The 27,280-nt window shown below is 42.8% G+C and overlaps 1 protein-coding gene across 2 annotated transcripts in view; it reads right to left on the minus strand.

Annotated features, from left to right (window-relative positions):
• The window catches only part of LOC115165613 (arf-GAP with coiled-coil, ANK repeat and PH domain-containing protein 3-like), a 108,629-nt gene extending 90,887 nt beyond the window's left edge, over window positions 1-17,742 (minus strand). For both annotated transcript variants that reach the window (XM_029718837.1, XM_029718836.1), the window contains exon 1: window positions 17,579-17,742. In XM_029718837.1, the coding sequence (XP_029574697.1) occupies window positions 17,579-17,625 (47 nt within the window). In that variant the 5' untranslated portion in view covers window positions 17,626-17,742. The remainder of the gene's footprint in view (window positions 1-17,578) is intronic.
• Window positions 17,743-27,280: the final 9,538 nt, after the last annotated feature.

Here is a 27,280-nt window from a genome sequence, read left to right on the forward strand (position 1 = left end):
TTTTGGTCCTCCAATAATCGGTATCGGCATTGAAAAATCATAGTCGGTCGACCTCTAGTCTGGATCAATGAAGCCGTGACGCTGGGTACCTCTAAGTCTCGCGGTGCAAGCTCACAACCTTTAAAGGAGGAACCACTGTACCTTCACAATACCACCAACTACCTGGACACTTGGTATCTCAATAATGAGAAGATCAATTTCCTTAGTTTAACAATGCTGACAAATGGCATTGAGTATCTCTCTGTAGCATTCCATCTCGTCTCAATGGAGCCTAAATGAACAAGGAGCAGAGCAGCAGCAGTTTACAAACAGAGCGGCTTCAGTCAGTCACAGCTCATTGGTCTCCACTACAAACCACAGCCTCTAGAGACTAGGCCATTACAGAGCATCAACAACAGCTAGGCTAATGACTTCACTGAAAGAGAAAGCTGACACTCAGCCAATGAAGACACAATAAACAAGTAAACATTAGTATAGTGTGATGGTCATCCAATATATCTAATTTAACAAAAGGTTAACAAAGATCTTTCGTGTTGTTGAACATGTGATCCAGTGCCAGGATCCAGAAGTGAATCAGTCGCCAGAGAGGAGGCTCCGTTACTGGGCATTAGAGGTCCAGGTCAGCCACCTCACCACGGGCCATATCCTAGGGATGTAACGACTCAATGATACGCATCAGTTGCTGATTCAAATCTTTAATATATGACTGCATCGATCCACGGACCCCAAACTGATCCAAATGTAGCATGCCTCAGTCCGAAAATTGATTAAAACGTTACGAATCAGCCATTCACTAAACGTTTATGCTCATATTACTTTCTTTCTACCTCCCGAAAATACCTAATCTTTTATAACTGATGTGTCCTCTCCTGAGATTGATCTAGAAGTCATTTTGCATGCCGAACAACCCCAGGGAATATCAGTAGCCAACGCGAAGTAGTCGGCTTGTTCCTGATCTTGCACATCTGCGCAGAACCTTCAGCATTCAAATGCTAAAATGTCTTGAGCGAAATTAGGCTTTATTAGTTGAGTGACAACCTGTAATTTGTTAGGTTATTGTTATCTATGCGCTGTTGAAAATGCCACCTGCTGAATGGAGCTTACAATAGATTTTATTTCAATTGTTCATGATCGCAATCAATAATAGTTTTGGTAGTTTTGCTTTAAACAATTAGTGTATATGGACATTTTTAGATATACGGGATAAAGTTGCTAATTTCATAGTGAGGACATCCATCACTTTGCGAGGCACACTGCATGGCCAAAGCAGGAGGAGAAAAGCTCACTAAAAACTTCCAAGCGGTCAAAACCATTCGATTTTTTACTAGGTACATTACTAGCTCAAACACTTCATCTCCAAAAATGACAAGTTCATTCGTGGGTGATGCTGATTTCAGAACCAAAGTGGGGGGACAAAAAAAAACAGCTACATAGGCTACATTGCCCCTCCTAATCTAATAGTGGTAGTGGGGTGGTAGATGCCTAGTCCCCCTTATAGCTCAGATCAGGTGCCGACATAGACATACATAACTCACACACAAACACAGAAGTCAGCTCAGACAGATCCAGCTCTGAGAGGCCCAGCTCATGAGCTCCATCAGCAGCAGATTTGAATTTAGAATAGTAAATGAATGTGTTTACGCAACAAACCGAATCGCACCGAATTGACTCAAACTAAAACATATCAATACAGTATTGTATCAGAGCCCATGTATCTTGATACGTATCGAATCATCTTGAAAGGGAAAGATGCACATCCCTGCCATATCCCTTGTTGGCCTTTACTCAGAATCCTAATTTCCTGACGCTTCCACAGCTCCAGCCCGACCCTGTGAAGGATGAGGACTGGGAAGTCTGCCACCCCTGCTCCCCTCGCAGGAAAGAGAGGCGGACTAGAGGGTAGTGAGAATGTGATGGGCCAAATCAGAAACAGATGCCTGGGGTCTGGGTTACAGATGTGATCTAGAACCAGAACAACAGAGTTCCTGTGGACTAGAACGCATCCAGCTACAGTAAGATTCTCTCTCTCTTACTGCTGGGAGAGTCCTTGGATATGTTTAGCTAGCCCAACTTCATCCTCACATAGTTCCCCTTTCATGACACACAGTTATTGGATGAATCAATGTCATTTGAGTAATTCTCAGAGCAGGCCTGTGGCTGTATTGAGACTTTAGTCTGTGCTTGAAATCGCCTCTGCTATCAGTGACCACTAAGGGAGTGGAGACCCCATTTCCTGATCCACCAGGTGATAAATCTAGGGAATGGGACGTGCAGGTGCTAGTGGGTGGGCAATGTTGACAGACCTGGAGCGTACCCCTGCTGTGTCCAGGGCGTGATACAATCTCTGAACAGTTGAGCACAGGAGTTGTAATTCCACTTCAGACACATTCCATAACTCAAAGAAGATGCAAACCTTATTGAGTTTTAGCACAAGTTTTGTGTCACATCCAAAGCCAAAGGCCCTCTCATTTATAGTTTCAGCATGTCACATGTGATATCAATACACCAATATCAAAGGTCTTAGTTATCATCACTATAAAACTGCTATAATTGAGAGAGAGAGCTGATTGATTGAATGTTGGGATAGAGCATCTGGTGGAGGCATTCGCACTAGACCTACTGCACAGTGCAGGTCACCTAATCTCCCACTAGTCCAACTAGTCCTCTCTCAGTCCCCTCTCAGCGGGTCTGGCAAACATCTGCTGGCAGATGACTTATTCATGGCCTACATGAACAGGGCCAGAGCCTAGTCCAATGGTGTTCCTCTAAGAGAGACAAGACAGAGCTGCCTCACCTGTTCTGCCTCTGTTCTGCAAAGCAGAATATATTTTTGTATTCAATACTTGGAGTCAAATGATTGATATATATTGTCCAAAATAACATTGTGATATGTAACATTGCGATTTCCCCACATCACTAGCTGTAATGGTACTAATAATGTCTGTATAACTCTATGCATCATAGATCTCTTATTTTTTTGTATTTTTTGTATTTTACCCCCAATTTCAATCTTGTCTCATCACTACAACTCCCCAACTGGCTCGAGTGACGCGTCCCCCGAAACATGAGCCGCCAAACCGCACTTCTTAACACCCCCCGGCACAAATGTGTCGGAGAAAACATTCACCTGACGACCGTGGTCAGCCTGCAGGCGCCCAGCCTGCCACAAGGAGTTCCTAGAGGGCGATGAGCCAAGTAAAGCCCCCCTGGCCAAACCCTCCCCTAACGCAGACCACGCTGGGCCAATTGTGCGCTGCCCTATGGGACTCCCGGTCACGATACAGCCCGGATTCGAATTCGGGTCTGTAGTGAGGCCTCTGCGATGCAGTGTCTTAGACTGCTGCGCCACTCGGGGGGCCCCTGTATCATGTATCTCTGAAACACTTCTACCATAGTGCTGTTTCAATGACTTCAAGTTAACACAGCATGCGGCACAACCTGTGGCAATACTGGGCGATTTAGTTGAAAGGGAAAGGAGAGACAGTCATACGGTTTGGCAGTTAGATTTTCCTGCACTTAATAAACTGTTCACACAGTCTTAAACGTAGGCAAGGCAGGTTTCTGTTTGTGCTAGGCCGCTGGCCCAAATCCCAGGTCTCTTTGTCATCTTGCAGGATGTCCTATAGAAGTGGATTACCACACACACACACACACACACACACACACACACCACCCTATTCAGAATGCAGCGCCTTGCACCACGGCCCTTTGTGTGGAGGTGTGTGAACAGCGTATTGCTATCAGACAGAAATGAGAGGGACAGCCAGGACTCATGCAGAGCCCCTACTCTCCAACACAAAGACTAGGATGACATCATCCCTGTGCTGTGTCCCCAACCACTCAAGCATGCTGCAGCCAGACTCCTCCAGTCCATTAGCAGAGATTCATCATTAGCCACCATTAAAAAGATAAATAATACCAGTAACTCTAGAACAAATAGGAAATTAAAGGACTTCTTTGTAACATTGGTGTGGATGGAAATAATTAGTACACATGTTGCAGAATAATTTCTACATATAACCTGCTTCAGTTCAAATGATATAATACACCAGATATCTAGAATAAATTGTTTCTGTTCTGAACTTTATGGGACAGCTTTTGTTGTGACTCCAGTGTTCATATACTGTATTTGGTTGTATCAGAGACCCGATTCCCCCATATAGAAAGAAGCCTCTCATCCTACTGAAAAACAGTTGAGCGACTGAAGCCGTCCTTGCTTCATCCTGAGATCTATCACAGAGCCTCTGCAATCATCACACATTCCCTTTGGCTCTGCTGAGTGTAAAGACATCCCCTTTCAAAGAGAGGAACACAACTCAACAGTGTGAGCTGAGGGGGAGTTTGTCTATAGATGGAAATGCTGAAAGAAAGTTCAGGACAGCAAATGATTTTACTTCAATAACTTTAATGCTGATGTGTTTATAGATTGATTTGAATTCAATTCCTCACCAAGGAGACATCACACCAACCGAGCAGGATGTGTTTGCTTGGAGGTGAGATGAAACACCTTGACGTTCTCCTCTCCTGAGCAGAGAGGGGGAGAGGGAGAATGTCGGCTAATCCCTGATTAGGAGAGAGAAATTGTCAACTGCTGACTTAATCCTTGTCACTTGTTTTCATCACCTGGAGTGGTCAGCTCCACTCCGCTGCACAGCATCACTGACACCCTCAATGGTGAGGATGCCTGTAGGCCTGCCCAGTGAGCTGAAACAGCCCCAAAAACGAACAGAGGCGAAAGGGAGCAAATGAAGGCAGCAGAGCCAAAACGGCAATTTGTCTAATTTGGGACTCAAAATGGGGCAGGGATTTTTCTGCAATAGAAACCCTTGGGCGGGCCACCTAACAATTTTTCCAGGACGCCAAAGTACAAAAAAAATAACAACAAATAAATGTTTAAAATTACATATATATATATATTTTTTTTTTTTAATGAGTAGGTGTTCTAAAACTTTTGACAGGTAGTGTGTGTGTGTGTGTGTGTGTGTATATATATATATATATATATATATATATCAAAAGTTTTAGAACACTTACACATTCATGGGTTTTTCTTAATTTTTTACAATTTTCTACATTGTAGAATAGTGAAAACATCAAAACTATGAAATAACACATATGGAATCATGTAGTAACCAAAAAAGTTTCAAACAAATCAAAATATATTTTATATTTGAGATCTTCAAATAGCCAACCCTTTTCCTTGATGCCAGCTTTGCCCACTATTGGCATTCTCTCAACTAGCTTCATGAGGTAGTCAGCTGGAATGCATTTCAATTAACAGGTGAGCCTTCTTAAAAGTTAATTTGCGGACGTTTTTTTCCCCTTCTTAATGCGTTTGAGCCAATCAATTGTGTTGTGACAAGTGGGGGAGGGGTACACAGAAGATAGCCCTATTTAGTAAAAGACCAAGTGTCACACCCCGATATGTTTCACCTGTCCTTGTGATTGTCTCCACCCCCTCCAGGTGTCGCCCATCTTCCCCATTATCCCCTGTGTATTTATACTGGTGTTCTCTTTTCGTCTTGTTCGTCAAGTCAACCAGCGTTTTTGATATCAGCTCCTGCTTTTCCCAGTCTCTTTTTCTCCCCCTCCTGGTTTTGACCCTTGCCTGTCCTGACTCTGAGCCCACCTGCCTGACCACTCTGCCTGAGCCTGCCTGCCAACCTGTATCTTTGCCCCACCTCTGAATTACTGACCCCTGCCTGCCTTGACGTGTCTTTTGCCTGCCCCTGTTGGAATATTAAACCATTGTCAATTTGATGTGTCTGCATCTGGGTCTTACCTTGATTACTGATACCAAGTCCATATAATGGCAAGAACAGCTCAAATAAAAGAGAAAAGACAGTCCATCATCACTTTAAGACATGAAGGTCAGTCAATACGGAAAATGTCAAGAACTTTGAAAGTTTCTTCAAGTGCTGTCGCAAAAACCATCAAGTGCTATGATGAAACTGGCTCTCGTGAGGACCGCCACAGGAATGGAAGACCCAGAATTACCTCTGCTGCAGAGGATAATTTCCTTAGAGTTACAAGCCTCAGAAATTGCAGCCCAAATAAATGCGTCACAGAGTTCAAGTAACAGACACATCTCAACATCAACTGTTCAGAGGAGACTGTGTGAATCAGGCCTTTATGGTTGAATTGCTGCAAAGAAACCACTACTAAAGGACACCAACAAGAAGAAGAGACTTGCTTGTGCCAAGAAACATGAGCAATGGACATTAGATCGGTGAAAATGTGTCCTTTGGTCTGTAGTCCAAATTGGAGATTGTTGGTTCCAACCGATGTGTCTTTGTGATGCGTGTGGGTGAACGGATGATCTCCGCATGTGTATTTCCCACTGTAAAGCATGGAGAAGGTGTTATGGCGTGGGGGTTCTTTGCTGGTGACACTGTCAGGGATTTACTTAGAATTCAAGGCACACTTACAGCATTCTGCAGCGATACGCCAGTCCATCTCGTTTGGGCTTAGTGGGACTATCATTTGTTTTTCAACAAAACAGTGACCCAACACACCTCCAGGCTGTGTAAGGGCTATTTTATCAAGAAGGAGAGTGATGGAGTGCTGCATCAGATGACCAGGCCTCCACAATCCTCCAACTTTAACCCAATTGAGATGGTTTGGGATGAGTCGGACCGCAGAGTGAAGGAAAAGCAGCCAACAAGTGCTCAGCATATGTGGGAACTCCTTCAAGACTGCTGGAAAATAATTCCATGTGAAGCTGAATGAGAGAAAGCCAAGCGTGTGCAAAGCTGTCACCAAGGCAAAGGGTGGCTATTTGTAATATCTCAAACATAAAATATATATTTTTTTGTTTTTGTTTGATTCCACGTGTTATTTTATAGTTTTGACGTCTTCACTATTATTATACAATGCAGAAAATAGTGACAATAAAGAAAACCTTGAATTAGTAGGTGTTCTAAAACTTTTGACCGGTGGTGGGTATATATATATATATTCAACTATCTATCTATCTATCTATCTATCTATCTATCTATCTATCTATCTATCTATATATATATATATATATATATAGATAGATAGTTGAAGTTTACATACACTTAGGTTGTTTTTCAACCACTCCACAAATTTCTTGTTTACAAACTATAGTTTTGGCAAGTCGGTTAGGACATCTACTTTGTGCATGACAGGTAATTTTTCCTACAATTGTTTACAGACAGATTATTTCACTTATAATTTACTGTATCACAATTCCAGTGGGTCAGAGGTTTACATACACTAAGTTGACTGTGCCTTTAAACAGCTTGGAAATTTCCAGAAAATGATGTCATGGCTTTAGAAGCCTCTGATAGGCTAATTGACATAATTTGAGTCAATTGGAGGTGTACCTGTGGATGTATTTCAAGGCCTACCTTCAAACTCAGGGCCTCTTTGCATGACATCATGGGAAAATCAGCCAAGACCTCAGACAAAAAAATTGTAGACCTCCACAAGTCTGGTTCATCCTTGGGAGCAATTTCCAAATGCCTGAAGGTACCACGTTCATCTGTAAAAACAATAGTACGCAAGTATAAACACCATGGGACCACGCAGCCGTCATACAACTCAGGAAGGAGACGCGTTCTGTCTCCTAGAGATGAATGTACTTTGGTGCGAAAAGTTCAAATCAATCCCTGAAAAGCAGCAAACGACCTTGTGAAGATAATGGAGGAAACAGGTACAAAAGTATCAAAATCCACAATTAAACGAGTCCTATATCGACACACCTGAAAGTCAGCTCAGCAAGGAAGAAGCCACTGCTCCAAAACCGCCATGAAAAAGCCAGACTACGGTTTGCAACTGCACATGGGGACAAAGATCGTACTTTTTGGAGAAATGTCCTCCGGTCTGATGAAACAAAAATAGAACTGTTTGGCCATAATGACCATCGTTATGTTTGGAGGAAAAAGGGAGATGCTTGCAAGCCGGAGAACACCATCCCAACCTTGAAGCACGGGAGTGGCAGCATCATGTTGTGGGGGTGCTTTGCTGCAGGAGGGACTGGTGCACTTCACAAAATAGATGGCATCATGAGGAAAGGAAAATTATGTGGATATATTGAAGCAACATCTCAAGACATCAGTCAGGAAGTTAAAGCTTGGTCACAAATGGGTCTTCCAAATGGACAATGACCCCAAGCATACTTTCAAAGTTGTGGCAAAATGGCTTAAGGACAACAAAGTCAAGGTATTGGAGTGGCCATCACAAAGCCCTGATGACCTCAATCCTATAGAAAATGTGTGGGCAGAACTGAAAAAGCGTGTGCGAGCAAGGAGGCCTACAAACCTGACTCAGTTACACCAGCTCTGTCAGGAGGAATGGGCCAAAATTCACCCAACTTATTGTGGGAAGCTTGTGGAAGGCTACCCGAAACGTTTCACCCAAGTTAAACAATTTAAAGGCAATGCTACCAAATACTAATTGAGTGTATGTAAACTTCTGACCTACTGAGAATGTGATGAAAGAAATAAAAGCTGAAATAAATCACTCTCTACTATTATTCTGACATTTCACATTCTTAAAATAAAGTGGTGATCCTAACTGACCTAAAACAGGGATTTTTTACTAGGATTAAATGTCAGGAATTGTGAAAATCTGAGTTTAAATGTATTTGGCTAAGGTGTATGTAAACTTCCGTGTGTGTGTGTGTGTGTGTGTGTGTGATATATATATATATAGTGAGGGAAAAAAGTATTTGATCCCCTGCTGATTTTGTACGTTTGCCCACTGTCACGCCCTGACCGTAGAGATCCTTATTATTCTCCATGTTTGGTTAGGTCAGGGTGTGACTCGGTGGGAAAATCTATGTTTTCTGTTTCTTTGTTTTTGGGCAGAGTGTGGTTCCCAATCAGAGGCAGCTGCCTATCGTTGTCTCTGATTGGGAATCATACTTAGGCAGCCTGTTTTCTTCCTGTGTTTGTGGGAGGATGTTTTCTGTTTAGCCTCTGTTGCCTGACAGAACTGTACGTTTTCCGCCTTTTGTTATTTTGTTGGAGTGTGTTGTGATTATAAATAATCATGAGCACTTACCACGCTGCGCTTTGGTCCACTTCTCTTTCCAACGACGACCATTACACCCACTGACAAAGAATGATCAGTCTATAATTTTAATGGTAGGTTTATTTGAACAGTGAGAGACAGAATAACAACAAAAAAATCCAGAAAAACGAATGTCAAAAATGTTATAAATTGATTTGCATTTTAATGAGGGAAATAAGTATTTGACCCCCTCTCAATCAGAAAGATTTCTGGCTCCCAGGTGTCTTTTATACAGGTAACGAGCTGAGATTAGGAGCACACTCTTAAAGCGAGTGTTCCTAATCTCAGTTTGTTACCTGTATAAAAGACACCTGTCCACAGAAGCAATCAATCAGTCAGATTCCAAACTCTCCACCATGGCCAAGACCAAAGAGCTCTCCAAGGATGTCATGGACAAGATTGTAGACCTACACAAGGCTGGAATGGGCTACAAAACCATCGCCAAGCAGCTTGGTGAGAAGGTGACAACAGTTAGTGCGATTATTCGCAAATGGAAGAAACACAAAATAACTGTCAATCTCCCTCGGCCTGGGGCTCCATGAAAGATCTCACCTCGTGGAGTTGCAATGATCGTGAGGAATCAGCCCAGAACTACACGGTAGGATCTTGTCAATTATCTCAAGGCAGCTGAGACCATAGTCACCAAGAAAACAATTGGTAACACACTACGCCGTGAAGGATTGAAATTCTGCAGCGCCCGCAAGGTCCCCCTGCTCAAGAAAGCACATATGAAGTTCCCCCTGCTCAAGAAAGCCCGTTTGAAGTTTGCCAATGAACATTTGAATGATTCAGAGGCCAACTGGGTGAAAGTGTTGTGGTCAGATGAGACCAAAATGGAGCTCTTTGGCATCAACTCAACTCGCCGTGTTTGGAGGAGGAGGAATGCTGCCTATGACCCCAAGAACACCATCCCCATCGTCAAACATGGAGGTGGAAACATTATGCTTTGGGGGTGTTTTTCTGCTAAGGGGACAGGACAACTTCACCGCATCAAAGGGACGATGGACGGGGCCATGTACCGTGAAATCTTGGGTGAGAACCTCCTTCCCTCAGCCAGGGCATTGAAAATGGGTCGTGGATGGGTATTCCAGCATGACAATGACCCAAAACACACGGCCAAGGCAACAAAAGAGTGGCTCAAGAAGAAGCACATGAACCTCTCTGGGCCAGTGGGACGCTTGCATCCCACCTACTCAACAGCCAGTGGAATCCCGTGGCGTGTTATTCAAATACCTTAGAAATGCTATTACTTCACTTTCTCAAACATATGACTATTTTACACCATTTTAAAGACAACTCTCGTTAATCTAACCCCACTGTCCGATTTCAAAAAGGCTTTACAACGAAAGCAAAACATTAGATTATGTCAGCAGAGTACCCAGCCAGAAATAATCAGACACCCATTTTTCAAGCTAGCATATAATGTCACATAAACCCAAACCACAGCTAAATGCAGCACTAACCTTTGATGATCTTCATCAGATGACAATCCTAGGACATTATGTTATACAATACATGCATGTTTTGTTCAATCAAGTTCATATTTATATCAAAAACCAGCTTTTTACATTAGCATGTGACTAGCATGTGACTAGCATTCCCACCGAACACTTCCGGTGAATTTACTAAATTACTCACGATAAACGTTCACAAAAAACATAATTATTTTAAGAATTATAGATACAGAACTCCTTTATGCACTCGCTATGTCCGATTTTAAAATAGCTTTTCGGTGAAAGCACATTTTACAATATTCTGAGTAGATAGCCCAGCCATCACAGGCTAGCTATTTTGACACCCACAAAGTGTGGTACTCACCAAACTCCGATTTACTATTAGAAAAGTTTGATTACCTTTGGTGTTCTTCGTCAGAATGCACTACCAGTACTTCTACTTCAATAACAAATGTTGGTTTGGTCCCAAATAATCCATAGTTATATCCAAATAGCGGCGTTTTGTTCGTGCGTTCAAGACACTATCCGAAGGGTAAATAAGGGTGACGCGCCCGACGCGTTTCATGACAAAAAAAAATCTAAATATTCCATTACCGTACTTTGAAGCATGTCAACCGCTGTTTAAAATCAACTTTTATGCCATTTTTCTCGTAAAAAAGCGATAATATTCCGACCGGGAGTGGTTGTTTTCGTTCAAAGAGAGAGAAAGTAAACATGGTGTCAGCTCGGGCACGCGCCTTCAGTCTCATTGTCCTCAGATCGACCACTTACAAAATGCGCTAATGTTTTTCAGCCATGGCCTGCAAAGCCACCATTCAGCTTTCTGGCGCCTTCTGAGAGCCTATGGGAGCGTTAGAAAATGTCACATCATGCCAAAGATCCCCTGTTTTGGTTAGAGATGATCAAGAAGGCCATGAAATGGTCAGAGAGAGCGCTTCCTGTTTGGAATCTTCTCAGGTTTTGGCCTGCCAAATGAGTTCTGTTATACTCACAGACACCATTCAAACAGTTTTAGAAACTTTAGGGTGTTTTCTATCCAAATCAAACTTATATGCATATTCTAGTTATTGGGCAGGAGTAGTAACCAGATTAAATCGGGTACATTTTTTATCCGGCCGTGCAAATACTGCCCCCTATCCCCAACAGGTTAAGGTCCTGGAGTGGCCTAGCCAGTCTCCAGACCTTAATCCCATAGAAAATCTATGGAGGGAGCTGAAGGTTCGAGTTGCCAAACGTCAGCCTCGAAACCTTAATGACTTGGAGAAGATCTGCAAAGAGGAGTGGGACAAAATCCCTCCTGAGATGTGTGCAAACCTGGTGGCCAACTACAAGAAACTTCTGACCTCTGATTGCCAACAAGTGTTTTGCCACCAAGTACTAAGTCATGTTTTGCAGAGGGGTTTTGTAGAGGGGTCAAATACTTATTTCCCTCATTAAAATGTAAATCATTTTATAACATTTTTGACATGCGTTTTTCTGGATTTTTTGGTTGTTATTCTGTCTCACTGTTCAAATAAATCTACCATTAAAATTATAGACTGATCATTTCTTTGTCAGTGGGCAAACGTACAAAATCAGCAGGGGATCAAATACTTTTTTGCCTCACTGTATGTGTGTGTATATATATATATATATATATATATATATACTAAGAGGAATTGAAAATTCCCCAAACAATTTTGTTTTTGAGTTTGAGCAAAATAACACAGGATTGGCAAAATGCATAGAACTGCAGGAAATTATCTTTAAAATGGCAAAGTTCTCTCAGCTCCATGGCAGAATATGGAGAATCCCTGGAAATTAGCTTTAAAACCGAAATATTTTCCCTCAGCTCCATGGCAAAATGTGTAAAATTGCAGAAAATAAACTTCAAAAACTGTATCTTAGCTCCATGGTGAATTGCAGAAAATTGTCTTAAAAATGATCAAATTGCACACAAAAAAAGCAGTGGTGACCACACCCATTTACACACCCATTTGGATCTAGAAAAAACCCTGTGGGGTCACCCATGGGAGAAACAAAACAGTCTGTCATTTGTCAGCACTATATCTCATCTATGCACTTAAACTCTATGCTTCACAATTTAATACAGTTTCACCACAATTCCCACGACTGTTGGTATCAGTGACAGTCATGGCTGTGCAGACGGATGCATCTGATGGGAAGATTGACTCTGACATCAATGACTTCCCCCGTTGACCAAGGTCAGGGTATTTTGGGAGGCTCACTGACACAGGTTCCAAATGGAAGAAGTTGGTCAGTATGAAATAGAACAGAAGCAACTAGACCATGCAGCAGGAAGGAATCCCTTCCAGCTCAGAGCAGCTGTCACCGCAACAGATCTTCCAGAAGGACTAGAGAAAGAAAGAAATGGCATGATCAGCTGAACTTCTTGTTGTTACTATGAGAACGACCCGGAGTTTAAAAAAGACGGTATTTCAAATAGGTGGCAAGGGTAAAATGAGAGCAACATTCAACAAACGTCTTGTCTTCTATACAGACCAATAGGATAGGTTTCTCAACATGTGTCATGTCTCCACTCCAACATCATAGCGATAACATCAACCCCTGAGGTGGGCAAGAACAGTGCTCCACTTATAAAGATATTGGATGACGGCCATCTTAAACGTTTAAAAATACCCACTTCATGCTTTCCAACAGGTGTGCTTCAGTTTGCATTCTGAGGAACACTTTGGCTATATTCTTTCCAAGCAGCATTAGTGACTGATTCTCCTAGAAAGGTCCACTGGAAAAATCCAGGGATTTTCTTTGCAGCAACAAGTGTGTTTCTCTTGAAGAACACTAAGAACTTGAGGTTAGCGAATCTCACTGTACTGTAATTCCCTTTCACACTGTTGTTTTGTGAGAGGAGAGGCTTGTTCCTGTAATGTAACTACAGTCAATTTGGGACTGATTGAAAACAATTCATGTAAGAAAACGATGCACGCAAAGTAGCCTTACTAAACTGAATAGCCCCAAAATGGACAGTACACCCTGTGATTACATGGGTATAAAATCAGATAAAAACAGTAATGCAATGTAATTCCATCATAATGGAATGTGTTTGCTAATTTAACTACTGACCAGTCAGAATGGCATTTCAGATTTTGCATAATGTAAGCCATGAACTCATATAGTCATTGAGATGCTCTCTGAGAACACGTTTTTTTCTCTTTTTTACATACAAATTATACAAAATGTATCCTCAGGGTAGAGTTGCCATCTTTCACAGAGCGGGACATTGTGCCACATGCTCACCATTCCTCCATCGCAGGCCATATCCTGAAATCTGACACAGTCACGGTTCCTCACAGTTATGTATAAAATCATTAAACTCTCTCAAAGACAGACACACACACAACATAGCTAAAGTCAAAGGTCAGTGACCTTGACTCCGTCAGAACTTAAGAGTCAATGACCAAAAGGCCGTCAGGCTGTCAGCATCAAGGCAGCCTCACATCACACTGGCCTCAGGTGTTTACTGAAAGGGGGAAGGAGGAGCCAAAATCACACACCTCAATGCCTGAAGGCCAGCCAGCTCCACTGAAGAGTCAGTGGTGGAACTCAGAACATGGTTTACAATGGCCACATTCTGCTGACAAACTCTGAGGAGGAAAGGATGCACAAAGTTGGACACAGCCTGGACAGACAGGGCTATAGGCAGCGCCAGTGGTCATATTAACTGGCAGGGGGGCTAGTTGTCAACTGACTATTCTCTCGAGCCTCACCACACATCTCAGCTTTATAAATACTCATTACTCACCCACAAACACAAGTGGTATTCATTACAGTGTGCTATAAGGTCATAATAACTCACAGTAGGAAAATACACCTACATGCTATCATGTTAGCTACTGTGGACATAAATGTTAGGTGTTGTTGTTACATTACACATGTTTATAGGCAGAGCAGCACCAGTGAGTTACAGCTGTATGTGATATGTAGGCCTATGGGGCACTGCTTCATAAGTGAAAGTGAGGCCACAGATAGACAACATTTTACAAATGTGTGAGTGCGACCTCAAATTAACATCTGAGTGAAGGAGAAACAGCACAAATGTTACTGTACGTTGCCAATGTTGTGATGCAGCAAACACAAACACATGTGAGTGACCATCACAAATCTCTCACTCAAAACACATGTGGACTGGAGTGCCTTGGCTACAATCTCACATCTGTTGTCCAACGGTGTATCCATAGAGACCAAATAGAGGGTACACAATGAGGAGATTTTCCCCATTTTGGAGCTTACCGTATAATTTGGCTTCTTGGTAATCTATAAACCAAGGAGGTAAGAACACAACTGAAGAATTTGTCAATAGCATTGACCAATGAAAACAGAAGAGGTGTAGAAAAGCTACATCAATCAAACTAAATAGCCCATTTAATATGCACTAAACAAAAATATAAAAGCAACATGTAAAGCGTTGGTCCCATGTTCCATGAGTTGAAATAAAAAATATGCACAAAAAGCTTATTTCTCTCCAATTTTCTGCACAAGTAAAAAAAATCTTTGAAATTGTTGCATGTTGCATTTATATTTTTGTTCAGTATATGACAACTGTATATGAAATTGTATTGATGAGGATTGTAAATGGTAAACCACGACACAAGAAGCCATCTCAGCTCAAAATGCAGATGATGTAAAGGACGTCACACTGCTTGCTTAGCGAGTACCACTTCCTCCTTGTTTGGCTCACACAGAGGCTGGAACCCAGGACCTCTGCCTTGCTAGCACACGACTGGCCTCATGAAGCATCTTACCAGTCAGCGCCACGGGAGAAGCTAGACACTTCAGACTGAGGAGGAAGTTTCACACATCCCCATGTGCTACATGGACCAACTCCAACGTGTGAAAACAGCCATGCAGAATTGATGGCCTGCATGTTTTTACACATGTGGGAAGTAGACCATTAGCTCTACTGTGGCTTTCAAATATCAAATGTGAAAGGCTTGATTCCCTCTGGTCTTGGCTGCTTCCTCCCAGCCAGCAGTCAGTCAGTCAGTCAGTCAGTCAGGTAGCCAGTCTGCCAGGCAGTCAGTCATTCAAGCTCCAGGGTTTGTTGCATAACACTTACACTGCTTTTAACTGCCACAAAAGGCCCATTTCAATACGGGCTCAATTCCGTCAGGCTTCAGTGGGAAGAATATGCTGCTTCAGAAGTGTGTCTCTTTTGGTGGCTCTCTGATCTGGTCATTTCAGGATACAAAACAGCCTTGTTGTCACTGCATAATAATTGAATTAGTTGTTGGCATAAATAACTATTGCTCAAACTCTACTCAAAACACTCTAAACATGATATAACAACTATCTTTTGCACTCATTTGATATGCTTTAGCAGGTCAGATACTTAGTTTTTGCCAAGCATCGCATCTATGGGGTAATTTTCATTCCTCTTCCACAGCAATGGCTAAACAAAAACGTTTTTGCATTTAAGTACAACTAAGAGGGACTTCAAGGATCTCTCCAAGCTGTGTGCAATGGGCTAAGTAACGTCTACCTAGTGCAAGATGATCCACTCTGGTTGCTACGGTACAGCCTTGGTCTTTTAGCACATAAACACAGAGAGTTGTTTCTGTAAATACCCTTCACTCAGCGCTTCCTGAGACCTGCCTGCCTCTCCTCTCTCTCAGGCCCAGATGGCAGTCATTAACGTTCTGCTGCCAAGTCTGGAAGTCTTTGATTTGGAGAGCAGATTATATCTGTGGGAGCTCTACTGTGGCGGCAGTGCGCATACATACCCTGGCATGCAGGCCAGGCAGACAACCCACAGCCTGCCTGACAGCCCCTCCAGTTCCTTCCACACATAGGCTCAAAAGTAGTGCACTATGTAGGGAAAAGAGTGCCATTTGGAACGCTAACTCTAGATGCAGGGGAGGAATCTAATGGGAGAAATGATATCCAGGGCTGGTAAGGGGACTGGGAAGGGATGTGGGTGTAAAGAAATGCCTTCATTTATTTAGCTAACCTTTGGTGCTATGTGCACCACACAGCCGCTGTCGCAGCAGCCGTAGCATGAGGAGCATGCAGCAGTGAGGCAGTGCGTGGGACCTTCTAGTTTCCCTGAGAGCCACTGTTTGAAGTGCTTCCTTTGTGAGTGTGCAGTTTGTAGTTCTGTCAGGAGAGCAGTTGAATAAAAAGGAAGTGCCTTTGGAGTTGGGAGAGTTCCTGCCATATAACATCAGGGCTAATCAGTCCCAGTCATGGAACCCATCCTCCAGAATTCTAATATTTAGAGGAGACCATGAGATGGACATGTTTTTCAGAATAGACAATAGGCCTCTTTTTCATTAACAACATATATTGTGTAATCTAAAGAACAAATACAAGATCAAAATGTAATTCAAAATATACATTATTATCACAATATGGTGAATGTCGCACTTCTCACAGACAGTGACCATGCAGTTGAACACAAAGTCAGTGTATGACACATGATTGTTCCAAAAAACGATTGTTCCTGAGGAAGGAGGCCCTGCTACAGTAAGGATTCTAAATACATGTGATCTGTGAGTGTTCATGCGTCATGGGAGGGTTTGGGGGGGGGGGAAACGCATGATGTCTGTCCCATGGAAGTGCTCAACAACAGAGGAATGGATGTAGCAGACAGAAGTCGAGATATTACTAACACTAATGATAATGTAGCCTATACTATTTTCATCTGTCTTTTGGTGATGGGAAATCCACCCCTGCTAAAGGACACACGACCTGCACCCGTTTATTCACCATGCACTCCAAGGTTGTCCTATGATAAGCAATGGCAATTTTTACGCATTTCTTTGAAACATGGCAAGAAAATGATGGATTATTAATATCAAGTAGCCTGGTCCAGCCTTGTGAAATTCACTGCAATAATTGCCTTGCAATGGCAATATAGGCTAATTGAATTCAAATATGGAAAGATAAACAGCTATTTAACATATCTTATTTTCAATTGCAAGCCAATGGAAGGCTATGCTATTGTTCAACTATTTGCAGTTTCAAGGCATTTGGAGATTTTTAGAATCATGGAAATCGTCTTCCTCGATTGTGCGAATCCCTGAACAATTCAACAAGCGAAACAGAAGATGTACGCGAATTCTTACCTGAACCGGGGTGAATCCTTCACACATTCTTCAAAGTCCACCGTCATTTTGGGCTGAATTTAGTCTTCAAGCTTAATGTATAAATTTCATTTCCAGAAAGTTATGAATAGCAGAAAAGTGTAGCTATGTATTCCGTGCAGTGACAGTCTACTGTGCTACTTCACTGAAACGAGAGCCTGGAATATTTGAGGAGCTAGACCGCTGGAGAATTATTAGGGACTATCGTCAAACGTTCATTCTCAACAAGAAGCGCGCTCAAATTTAGGGAGCGTAATTCTGCTTGAAATCACATGGCAAGCCCACTACAACACACATTTTTTCTAATATTTTGTGTCAATATCAATGAAACAACTTTATTTATAGTTATTAAGCCGTTACTGTACACTACTAGAGAGACAGTATGAGAGTGGGGCCTGCAGTTTGCCCTAACCCTAACAGTTGATGGACGGTGATCACATTGTCGTGTGTGCGCGCGCGTGCGTGCGTGTGTGTAAAGTCAGCATACTAGAGAGTGTATCTGAGAGAGTGTGAATTAAATGTTTGGAGTTTGGAGTTTCTTTTCTTGTCTCTGCATTCACAGTCAGATGACCGTTGGCCCTCCTCACAGCTGGCAGTCCTTGACCGAAGCACAACTAAATTCCTCTTTTCCCCAGTGCCAATCTCTGGTGAGATCTGTCTGCAACACCTTCACCAGCACTTTCACCAGGCAACCAGATTCTCACAGAGAAACATGATATTAAGAGGGAGTTCTGCCCTGGTGGCCCAACGTGATAACTGATGCAGAGAAGATGCTAACATCTGGGATGGCTCTGGTTCAAAAATAAGTTTAGGAGCTCTAGAGCTGTACATACATCTCCACTGTTAATCTGGAATTTAACACCCCTCAGTACAGTGGGTTGGTTTTGTCATCATCAAATCTGTTCTTTGACAACATTGTCCACACACAGCTCATATCAGATTGTTGATTCTAAAGTGGCCTATCAACTAATGTGTAATGTCTGCTTCCAACTCACATCCTCAAACACGTAGATCCCCTGAACGGAGCTCACTTTCCAGATCACACTCTCAAACACCTAGATCCCCTGAACGCAGCTCACTTTCCAATTCACACTCTCAAACACCTAGATCCCCTGAACACAGCTCACTCTCCAGATCACAATCACCTGAATTCTAAACACCTGTTCACACACCTGTATGTCATTATCACACAGTGTTCAGTTCTTTGCACCCCATCATTGTGAGGTATTATTTGTTTTGTGACACTCGGCTTTCAGAGCGATGGATTTCCTGTGTATGTTCGTTTTTGCCTGCCTCACTAACGACACCTTTTGCATATTCCCTGCCTGTACTTTAGCCTATCGGATTTCCTGTTATCTACCTATTGCCTGATCTCCCGGACTACGTTACTAGCCTTTTCCCTGCCTGTACTGTTCCCCTTTTGGACCCTCTGTGTATGACCTTCTGCCTCCTCCTGTGGTCCTTTGCAATAAACACCTGCTGTGCCCTGCGCTTGAAACCAGGCCTCTGTCTCCCCTTGGGTTCATTACATAATGATCTTTCATCTTTACTTCTATTTCTGTGTGACACATTAATTAAACACTAACAAATATAATATATACCCAGGCAACATGATCTTCTGGCTTCTGGGCATTAAACAGCAAATATTACATACACTGTATCAAAATACATCTACTCTTTCACTAACAACCTATAGAATTTATTGGGAACAAATGCATATCAGGTGGATAAACTAATTTTAGATGAGAGAGAAATAGCTGCCAGCTGTTCAATGAAAATCCTGTAAATATAGAATACTGTATTTCAAGTGCATTCTCCATTTCCCTCCCCATCCCTGTAGGTAAGGCCAAAAATAGGATATTATTCATTCACAGGAAATGGGAAGGCCAGGGGGAGAAAGTGCTAGGGGTTTCACTGCAGGCTTTTATGGAACACTATTGTTCCTTCTTATCCCTGCTTTCAGAGGCTAGCTGTGCCCCTGAATAGGAATGATCTCACCCCCGCCCTGGTCCTTGCCTCGCTACTCTGCTGAGGAAGAGATGTCTTGACTAGCTGGATGAATTGCTGCTACTCAAGACTTGGCCTGACTATCTTGGTTTAGTCATGGAGATGTAAGCATGAAGTCACGAGAACTGAATGAATCCCCCTTTGGTTTGGGGTGTAATAAGGGGTGTAGTAGTATAGGATGCATACATTCCTATCATGGGATAGACCCTACAAACCATAACATTTCCTACAGTTTATTCAATTGATGTGATTCAATGGCACATCTGTTGACTCAACTCTGAAGACCATTTCATTTTAAAAGTCAGATTAAATTTGGCTCCTGTCAAATCAAATCTTATTAGTCACATGCGCCGAATACAGTGAAATGCTTACTTACGAGCCCCTAACCATCAATGCAGTTAAAAAAAAATAAGAGTAAGAATAAGAAATAAAAGTAACAAATAATTAAAGAGCAGCAGTAAAATAACAATAGCGAGACTATACACAGGGGGGTACCGGTACAGAGTCAATGTGCGGGGGCAGCGGTAATATGAGGTAATATGTACATGTGGGTAGAGTTATTAAAGTGACTATGCATCGATAACAACAGAGAGTAGCAGCGGTGTAAAAAGGGGGGGGGGGGGGCGCAATGCAAATAGTCTGGGTAGCCATTTGATTAGGTGTTCATGAGTCTTATGGCTTGGGGGAAGAAGCTGTTTAGAAGCCCCTTGGACCTAGACTTGGTGCTCCAGTACCGCTTGCCGTGCGGTAGCAGAGAGAACAGTCTATGACTAGGGTGGATGGAGTCCCCTCTTTAGGGCCTTCCTCTGACACCGCCTGGTGTAGATGTCCCGGATGGCAGGAAGCTTGGTCCCAGTGATATACTGTGCCGTGCACACTACCCTCTGTAGTCCCTTGCGGTCATAGGCCGAGCAGTTGCCATACCAGGCAGTGACGCAACCAGTCAGGATGCTCTCAATGGTGCAGCTGTAGAACCTTTTGAGGATCTGAGGACCCATGCCAAATCTTTTCAGTCTCCTGAGGGGGAATAGGTTATGTCGTGCCCTCTTCACAACTGTCTTGGTGTGCTTGGACCATGTTAGTTTGTTGGTGATGTGGACTCCAAGGAACTTGAAGCTCTCAACCTGCTCCGCTACAGCCCGTCGATGAGAATGGGGGTGTGCTCGGGTCCTCTTTTTCCTGTAATCCACAATCATCTCCTTTGTCTTGAACACTTTGAGGGGGAGGTTGTTGTCCTGGCACCACACAGCCAGGTCTCTGACCTCCTCCCTATAGGCTGTGGCCCAGGAGTGGGATTATATTGGATTATATATGACAGATTTTAATATGTGTGAATGGAAATATAGAGGGCAGGCATTTGTTTAAATTGTGATTGAAAGATATAGTTATTAGAGCTTTGCCAAATGCAAACCAAGGAGTAATCATGATTGAAATTTGATGATTGACTCGAAAGCAGGTGCCAAAAACAAACACCTAAACAATTTGGGGGGCTGTCTGAAAATTACATTTACTAACCATTTCCTTTCCTTGTTGATCTGTAAAAGTGTCTCTTTCTCATTACAAATACTGTGTTTCAACCTATGTATCTGACATATGGGGAGGCTACTTGGGTTATCTGTCCTTCAGTCAGGAAGAGGATAGAGGAATGTGTTCTACTGGAGCAGGTGTTGTGGAGTTTGTTAGTCTTTCACAAAAGCAGCATCCCTGCATGCTGCACCCCCATGTGTCTGTCTTACATAAGCGTCCTCCATCGCTTCATAGCCTAAAATTAGACTTGCTCAAATCAAGGCCTCTCTCTCTCATCCCTTGCTCTGTTTCTTCCTCTGAGATCAAAGCCTTTCCTGTTCCTTCCACATTCAGAGCTTTTCGAAAGCTGTTGAGTCAGCAGACTGATTTGAACACTTGGGGTGAGATATTAGAAGGAAACTTCTTGCATGACAAGACCATGCAGAGAAAGAGAGAGAGAGAAAAAAGAAAAAAATCCCTGCACCTCTGGACATACTGTACATAGATCCATAGACACAAAGCAGTGGTGTAAAGTACTTAAGTAACAATACTTTAAAGTACTACTTAAGTCGTTTTTTGGGGGTATCTGTACTTTACTATTTATATTTTGACAACTTTTACTCCACCACATTCCTAAAGAAGATAATGTCATTTTTACTTTATATTTTCCCTGACACCCAAAAGTGCTCGTTAAACTTTGAATGCTTAGCAGGACAGGAAAATGGTCCAATTCACGCACTTATCAAGAGAACATCCTTGGTCATCCCGTGTACTGCCTCTGATCTGGCAGACTCACTAAACACAAATACTTCATGTCTGAGTGCTGGTGTGCCCCTAGCTATCCGAAAAAATATAAATAACGTGCCGTCTGGTTTGCTTAATATAAGAAATTTGAAATGATTTATACTTTTACTTTTGATACTTAAGAATATTTCAGCAATTACATTTGCTTTTGATACTTAAAGAGCAACTGCCTTTAAAAAGCAACAAATCCCTTTGAAAACTAGGAGTCGGAAACAGTTATTCTATTGTCAAAATTGACAACAAAGTGTAAATAGGATGATTTTGGTCATAAAGTCAGTCTCATCTAAAAGAGAGTTTGGAACATCCATGCGTCACAACAGGTAAATTAAGGTTGGGTTTGGATTTGACGATGTACATTCGCCCACTAACATGGGGTGAACAGCTGCGGTGATTGCTCTCAATCCAATAGTATAGACAGTAAAACAGACCTGCCCAGCATCCCGACTTTGTTACATGAGAAAACACGTCGCATATTTTTTTACTTGAGAAATACTGCACCAAACACATTAGTTGTATGTAAAATTGTGCAATTAAAACATCGGCAAAAATGTCAAAATGAATGACAGATTTCTTGAGTAATCTTAGATTAATTCTGGGGATTTGGGAAAGTGAACAAGACTTTCAAGTCTACAGTGTCTCATGGGGGACAAACATCATTAACCAAATGCGGAAAGTGTCAGGAAACACACCTCCAAATCAGAATTCTCGTATTTCTAATGAGCAACAGAAAAATACACGTGCCAATTGGTGTGTTCCGTGGCTCTTTAAGTATATTTAAAACCAAATATTTTTTGACTTTTCCTCAACTAGTATTTTACTGGGTGACTCACTTGAGTCATTTTCTATTAAGATATCTTTACTTTTACTCAAGTATGACAATTGGTTACTTTTTCCACCACTGACAAAAAAGATCATAGTGAGCTGACATTTTATGTACATCATCAGTTCATTAGGTCCTTTTATTCAGACAACGGTAAGAAAAAAGTGGAACTAACATGAAATCTTGGCCTCAGAGTGCAGTGGATAGACAAATAAGACTGTCTAAGCGTAGGTTGACTTCCACTATAATGTACTGCATTACTCAAGACCCGTCCTCTGCTTCTGTTTCAGACACAGTCAGTGACTGCATGGCATCCACCACAGAGAGTGCAGATGTAAAATGTATGCCTCTGAATTGTGAGAGGAAGGGTAGCTGTCGGCTCAGATGTCGTTTTTTTTTATGGCCATCTCATGGCAGACACAAGCACTGCTGCAGCGTGGAATTATCGTGAGAAGTGGGTGTCTGGGAAGGAGACCTAGTTTGGCTCTCTCCTTTCTACTAAACCGTGTACAATGCCTCCCTAAAGTATCACACCCCTTGACTTTTTCCACATTTTGTTGTGTTACAGTTTGAATTTAAAATTGATTAAATGTAGATTGTGTGTCACTAATCTATACACAATACCCCATAACGTCAAAGCAGAATTATGTTTTTAGAAATGTTTACAAATTAATAAAAAAATGAAAAGCTGAAATGTATTCAACCACTTTGCAATGGCAACCCTAAATAACTTCAGGAGTAAAAATGTGCTTATCAAGTCAGATAATAAGTTGCATGGACTCTGAGCAACAATGGTGTTCAACATGATTTTGTGTGGGGTAGTCATTTAAAAATCATGTTAAACACCAGTGAATTTCAAGCCCAGATTCAATCGCAAAGACCAGGGAGATTTTCCAATGCCTCGCAAAGAAGGTCATCTATTCATGACCCGCACGCCTGACTAGCATCACTACTCGGAAAGGTTCTGACTTAGAATATGTGGACAACTACAAATACCTAGGTGTCTGGTTAGACTGTAAACTCTCCTTCCAGACTCACATTAAGCATCTCCAATCCAAAATTAAATCTAGAACCGGCTTCCTATTTCGCAACAAAGCCTCCTTCACTCATGCTGCCAAACCTACCCTCGTAAAACTGACTATCCTACCGATCCTTGACTTCGGCGATGTCATTTACAAAATAGCCTCCAACACTCTACTCAGCAAACTGGATGTAGTCTATCACAGTGCCATCCGTTTTGTCACCAAAGCCCCATATACTACCCACCATTGCGACCTGTATGCTCTCGTTGACTGGCCCTCGCTACATATTTGTCGCCAAACCCACTGGCTCCAGGTCATCTATAAGTCTTTGCTAGGTAAAGCCCCGCCTTATCTCAGCTCACTGGTCACCATAGCAACACCCACCCGTAGCACGCACTCCAGCAGGTATATTTCACTGGTCATCCCCAAAGCCAACACTTACTTTGGCCGCCTTTCCTTCCAGTTCTCTGTTGCCCATGACTGGAACGAATTGCAAAAAATCGCTGAAGCTGGAGACTTATTTCTCCCTCTCTAACTTTAAGCATCAGCTGTCAGAGCAGCTTACACTGTACCTGTACCTGTACACAGCCAATCTGTAAATAGCACACCCAACTACCTCATCCCCATATTGTTATTTATCTTCTTGCTCCTTTGCACCCCAGTATCTCTATTTGCACATCATCATCTGCACATCTATCACTCCAGTGTTAATGCTAAATTGTAATTATTTCGCCTCTATGGTCTATTTATTGCCTTACCTCCCTAATCTTCTACATTTGCACACACTGTACATAGATTTTTCTATAGTGTTATTGACTGTACATTTGTTTATGTGTAACTCTGTGTTGTTGTTTTTGCACTGCTTTGCTTTATCTTGGCCAGGTCGCAGTTGTAAATGAGAACTTGTTCTCAACTGGCCTACCTGGTTAAATAAAGGTGAAGTAAGCATATATATACTGCTCAAAAAATAAAGGGAACACTTAAACAACACATCCTAGATCTGAATGAAATAATCTTATTAAAACTTTTTTCTTTACATAGTTGAATGTGCTGACAACAAAATCACACAAAAATAATCAATGGAAATCCAATTTATCAACCCATGGAGGTCTGGATTTGGAGTCACACTCAAAATTAAAGTGGAAAACCACACTACAGGCTGATCCAACTTTGATGTAATGTCCTTAAAACAAGTCAAAATGAGGCTCAGTAGTGTGTGTGGCCTCCACGTGCCTGTATGACCTCCCTACAACACCTGGGCATGCTCCTGATGAGGTGGCGGATGGTCTCCTGAGGGATCTCCTCCCAGACCTGGACTAAAGCATCCGCCAACTCCTGGACAGTCTGTGGTGCAACGTGGCGTTGGTGGATGGAGCGAGACATGATGTCCCAGATGTGTTCAATTGGATTCAGGTCTGGGGAACGGCCGGGCCAGTCCATAGCATCAATGCCTTCCTCTTGCAGGAACTGCTGACACACTCCAGCCACATGAGGTCTAGCATTGTCTTGCATTAGGAGAAACCCAGGGCCAACCGCACCAGCATATGGTCTCACAAGGGGTCTGAGGATCTCATCTCGGTACCTAATGGCAGTCAGGCTACCTCTGGCGAGCACATGGAGGTGTGCGGCCCCCCCAAAGAAATGCCACCCCACACCATGCCAAACCGGTCATGCTGGAGGATGTTGCAGGCAGCAGAACGTTTTCCACGGCGTCTCCAGACTCTGTCACGTCTGTCACGTGCTCAGTGTGAACCTGCTTTCATCTGTGAAGAGCACAGGGCGCCAGTGGCGAATTTGCCAATCTTGGTGTTCTCTGGCAAATGCCAAACGTCCTGCACGGTGTTGGGCTGTAAGCGCAACCCCCACCTGTGGACGTCGGGCCCTCATACCACCCTCATGGAGTCTGTTTCTGACCGTTTGAGCAGACACATGCACATTTGTGGTCTGCTGGAGGTCATTTTGCAGGGCTCTGGCAGTGCTTCTCCTGCTCCTCCTTGCACAAAGGCGGAGGTAGCGGTCCTGCTGCTGGGTTGTTGCCCTCCTAGGGCCTCCTCCATGTCTCCTGATGAACTGGCCTGTCTCCTGGTAGCGCCTCCATGCTCTGGACACTACGCTGACAGACACAGCAAAACTTCTTGCCACAGCTCGCATTGATGTGCCATCCTGGGTGAGCTGCACTACCTGAGCCACTTGTGTTGGTTGTAGACTCCGTCTCATGCTACCACTAGAGTGAAAGCACCGCCAGCATTCAAAAGTGACCAAAACATCAGCCAGGAAGCATAGGAACTGATAAGTGGTCTGTGGTCCCCACCTGCAGAACCACTCCTTTATTGGGGGTGTCTTGCTAATTGCCTATAATTTCCACCTGTTGTCTATTCCATTTGTACAACAGCATGTGAAATGTATTGTTAATCAGTGTTGCTTCCTAAGTGGACAGTTTGATTTCACAGAAGTGTGATTGACTTGGAGTTACATTGTGTTGTTTGGGTGTAGGGCTCTGATCAGGCCCTACACCCAAACAAGGGCACTGCGTTCATCCACCTCTGGCCTGCTCGCCTCCCTACCTCTGAGGAAGCACAGTTCCCGCTCAGCCCAGTCAAAACTGTTCGCTGCTCTGGCACCCCAATGGTGGAACAAGCTCCCTCACGATGCCAGGACAGCGGAGTCAATCACCACCTTCCGGAGACACCTGAAACCCCACCTCTTTAAGGAATACCTGGGATAGGATAAAGTAATCCTTCTAACCCCCCCCCCCCTTTAAAAGATTTAGATGCACTATTGTAAAGTGGTTGTTCTACTGGATATTATAGGTGAATGCACCAATTTGTAAGTCGCTCTGGATAAGAGCGTCTGCTAAATGACTTAAATGTAAAATGTAAATGTAAGTGTTCCCTTTATTTTTTTGAGCAGTTTATAAATAAATACATTCCCCATGATTTCAGCTTTTTTTACCTGACAGTCTTTATCTCCTACAGAGGGAAAGAGAATGTGAAAAATGAAGAAGCACCAAGATATTGAAGGTCTGGGTTAATTCTCCTCTCACAGTTCATTGGTGCTGTGTAAACAGCCTCTATCTTTCATAAAGGACTAATGACAGTCACTGTTTGTTTCGAACTGTGCCCTTTGAACTGTCCACCAACTGTCAAAACTGCTGCGTTCTTCTGTAGTATCAAGTGTGCAGTAGTGTGAAGGATCAAGACACCATTGCATGCCAGATGTTTGAATATACTCTACTACTTGCATATCAGAGAGAATCTCTCCAAGGATGATCACCAGGATATCCCGTCGGTTCATCATCAGCACCAGTTGTAGTTTCACATTACCTCAGACAACCAACAGAATAAAGCTAGGTGAATGCTGTCTACAACTTAATGAAGTCACTGAGGATCCTACAGATAATTAACTGAGCTGTTCTAGTGGGAGGAGCTTCCTTTGTGATAGTTAGCATCATTACATTATTTATATTTACTACATTTCTCTAAGATGTGTCATGCCCTTTTGCTCTCTGTAGGTCAAGCTAGCATG

Source organism: Salmo trutta, chromosome 28 (genome assembly GCF_901001165.1).
Source record: "Salmo trutta chromosome 28, fSalTru1.1, whole genome shotgun sequence".
In the NCBI taxonomy this organism is placed as follows: Eukaryota; Metazoa; Chordata; class Actinopteri; order Salmoniformes; family Salmonidae; genus Salmo; species Salmo trutta.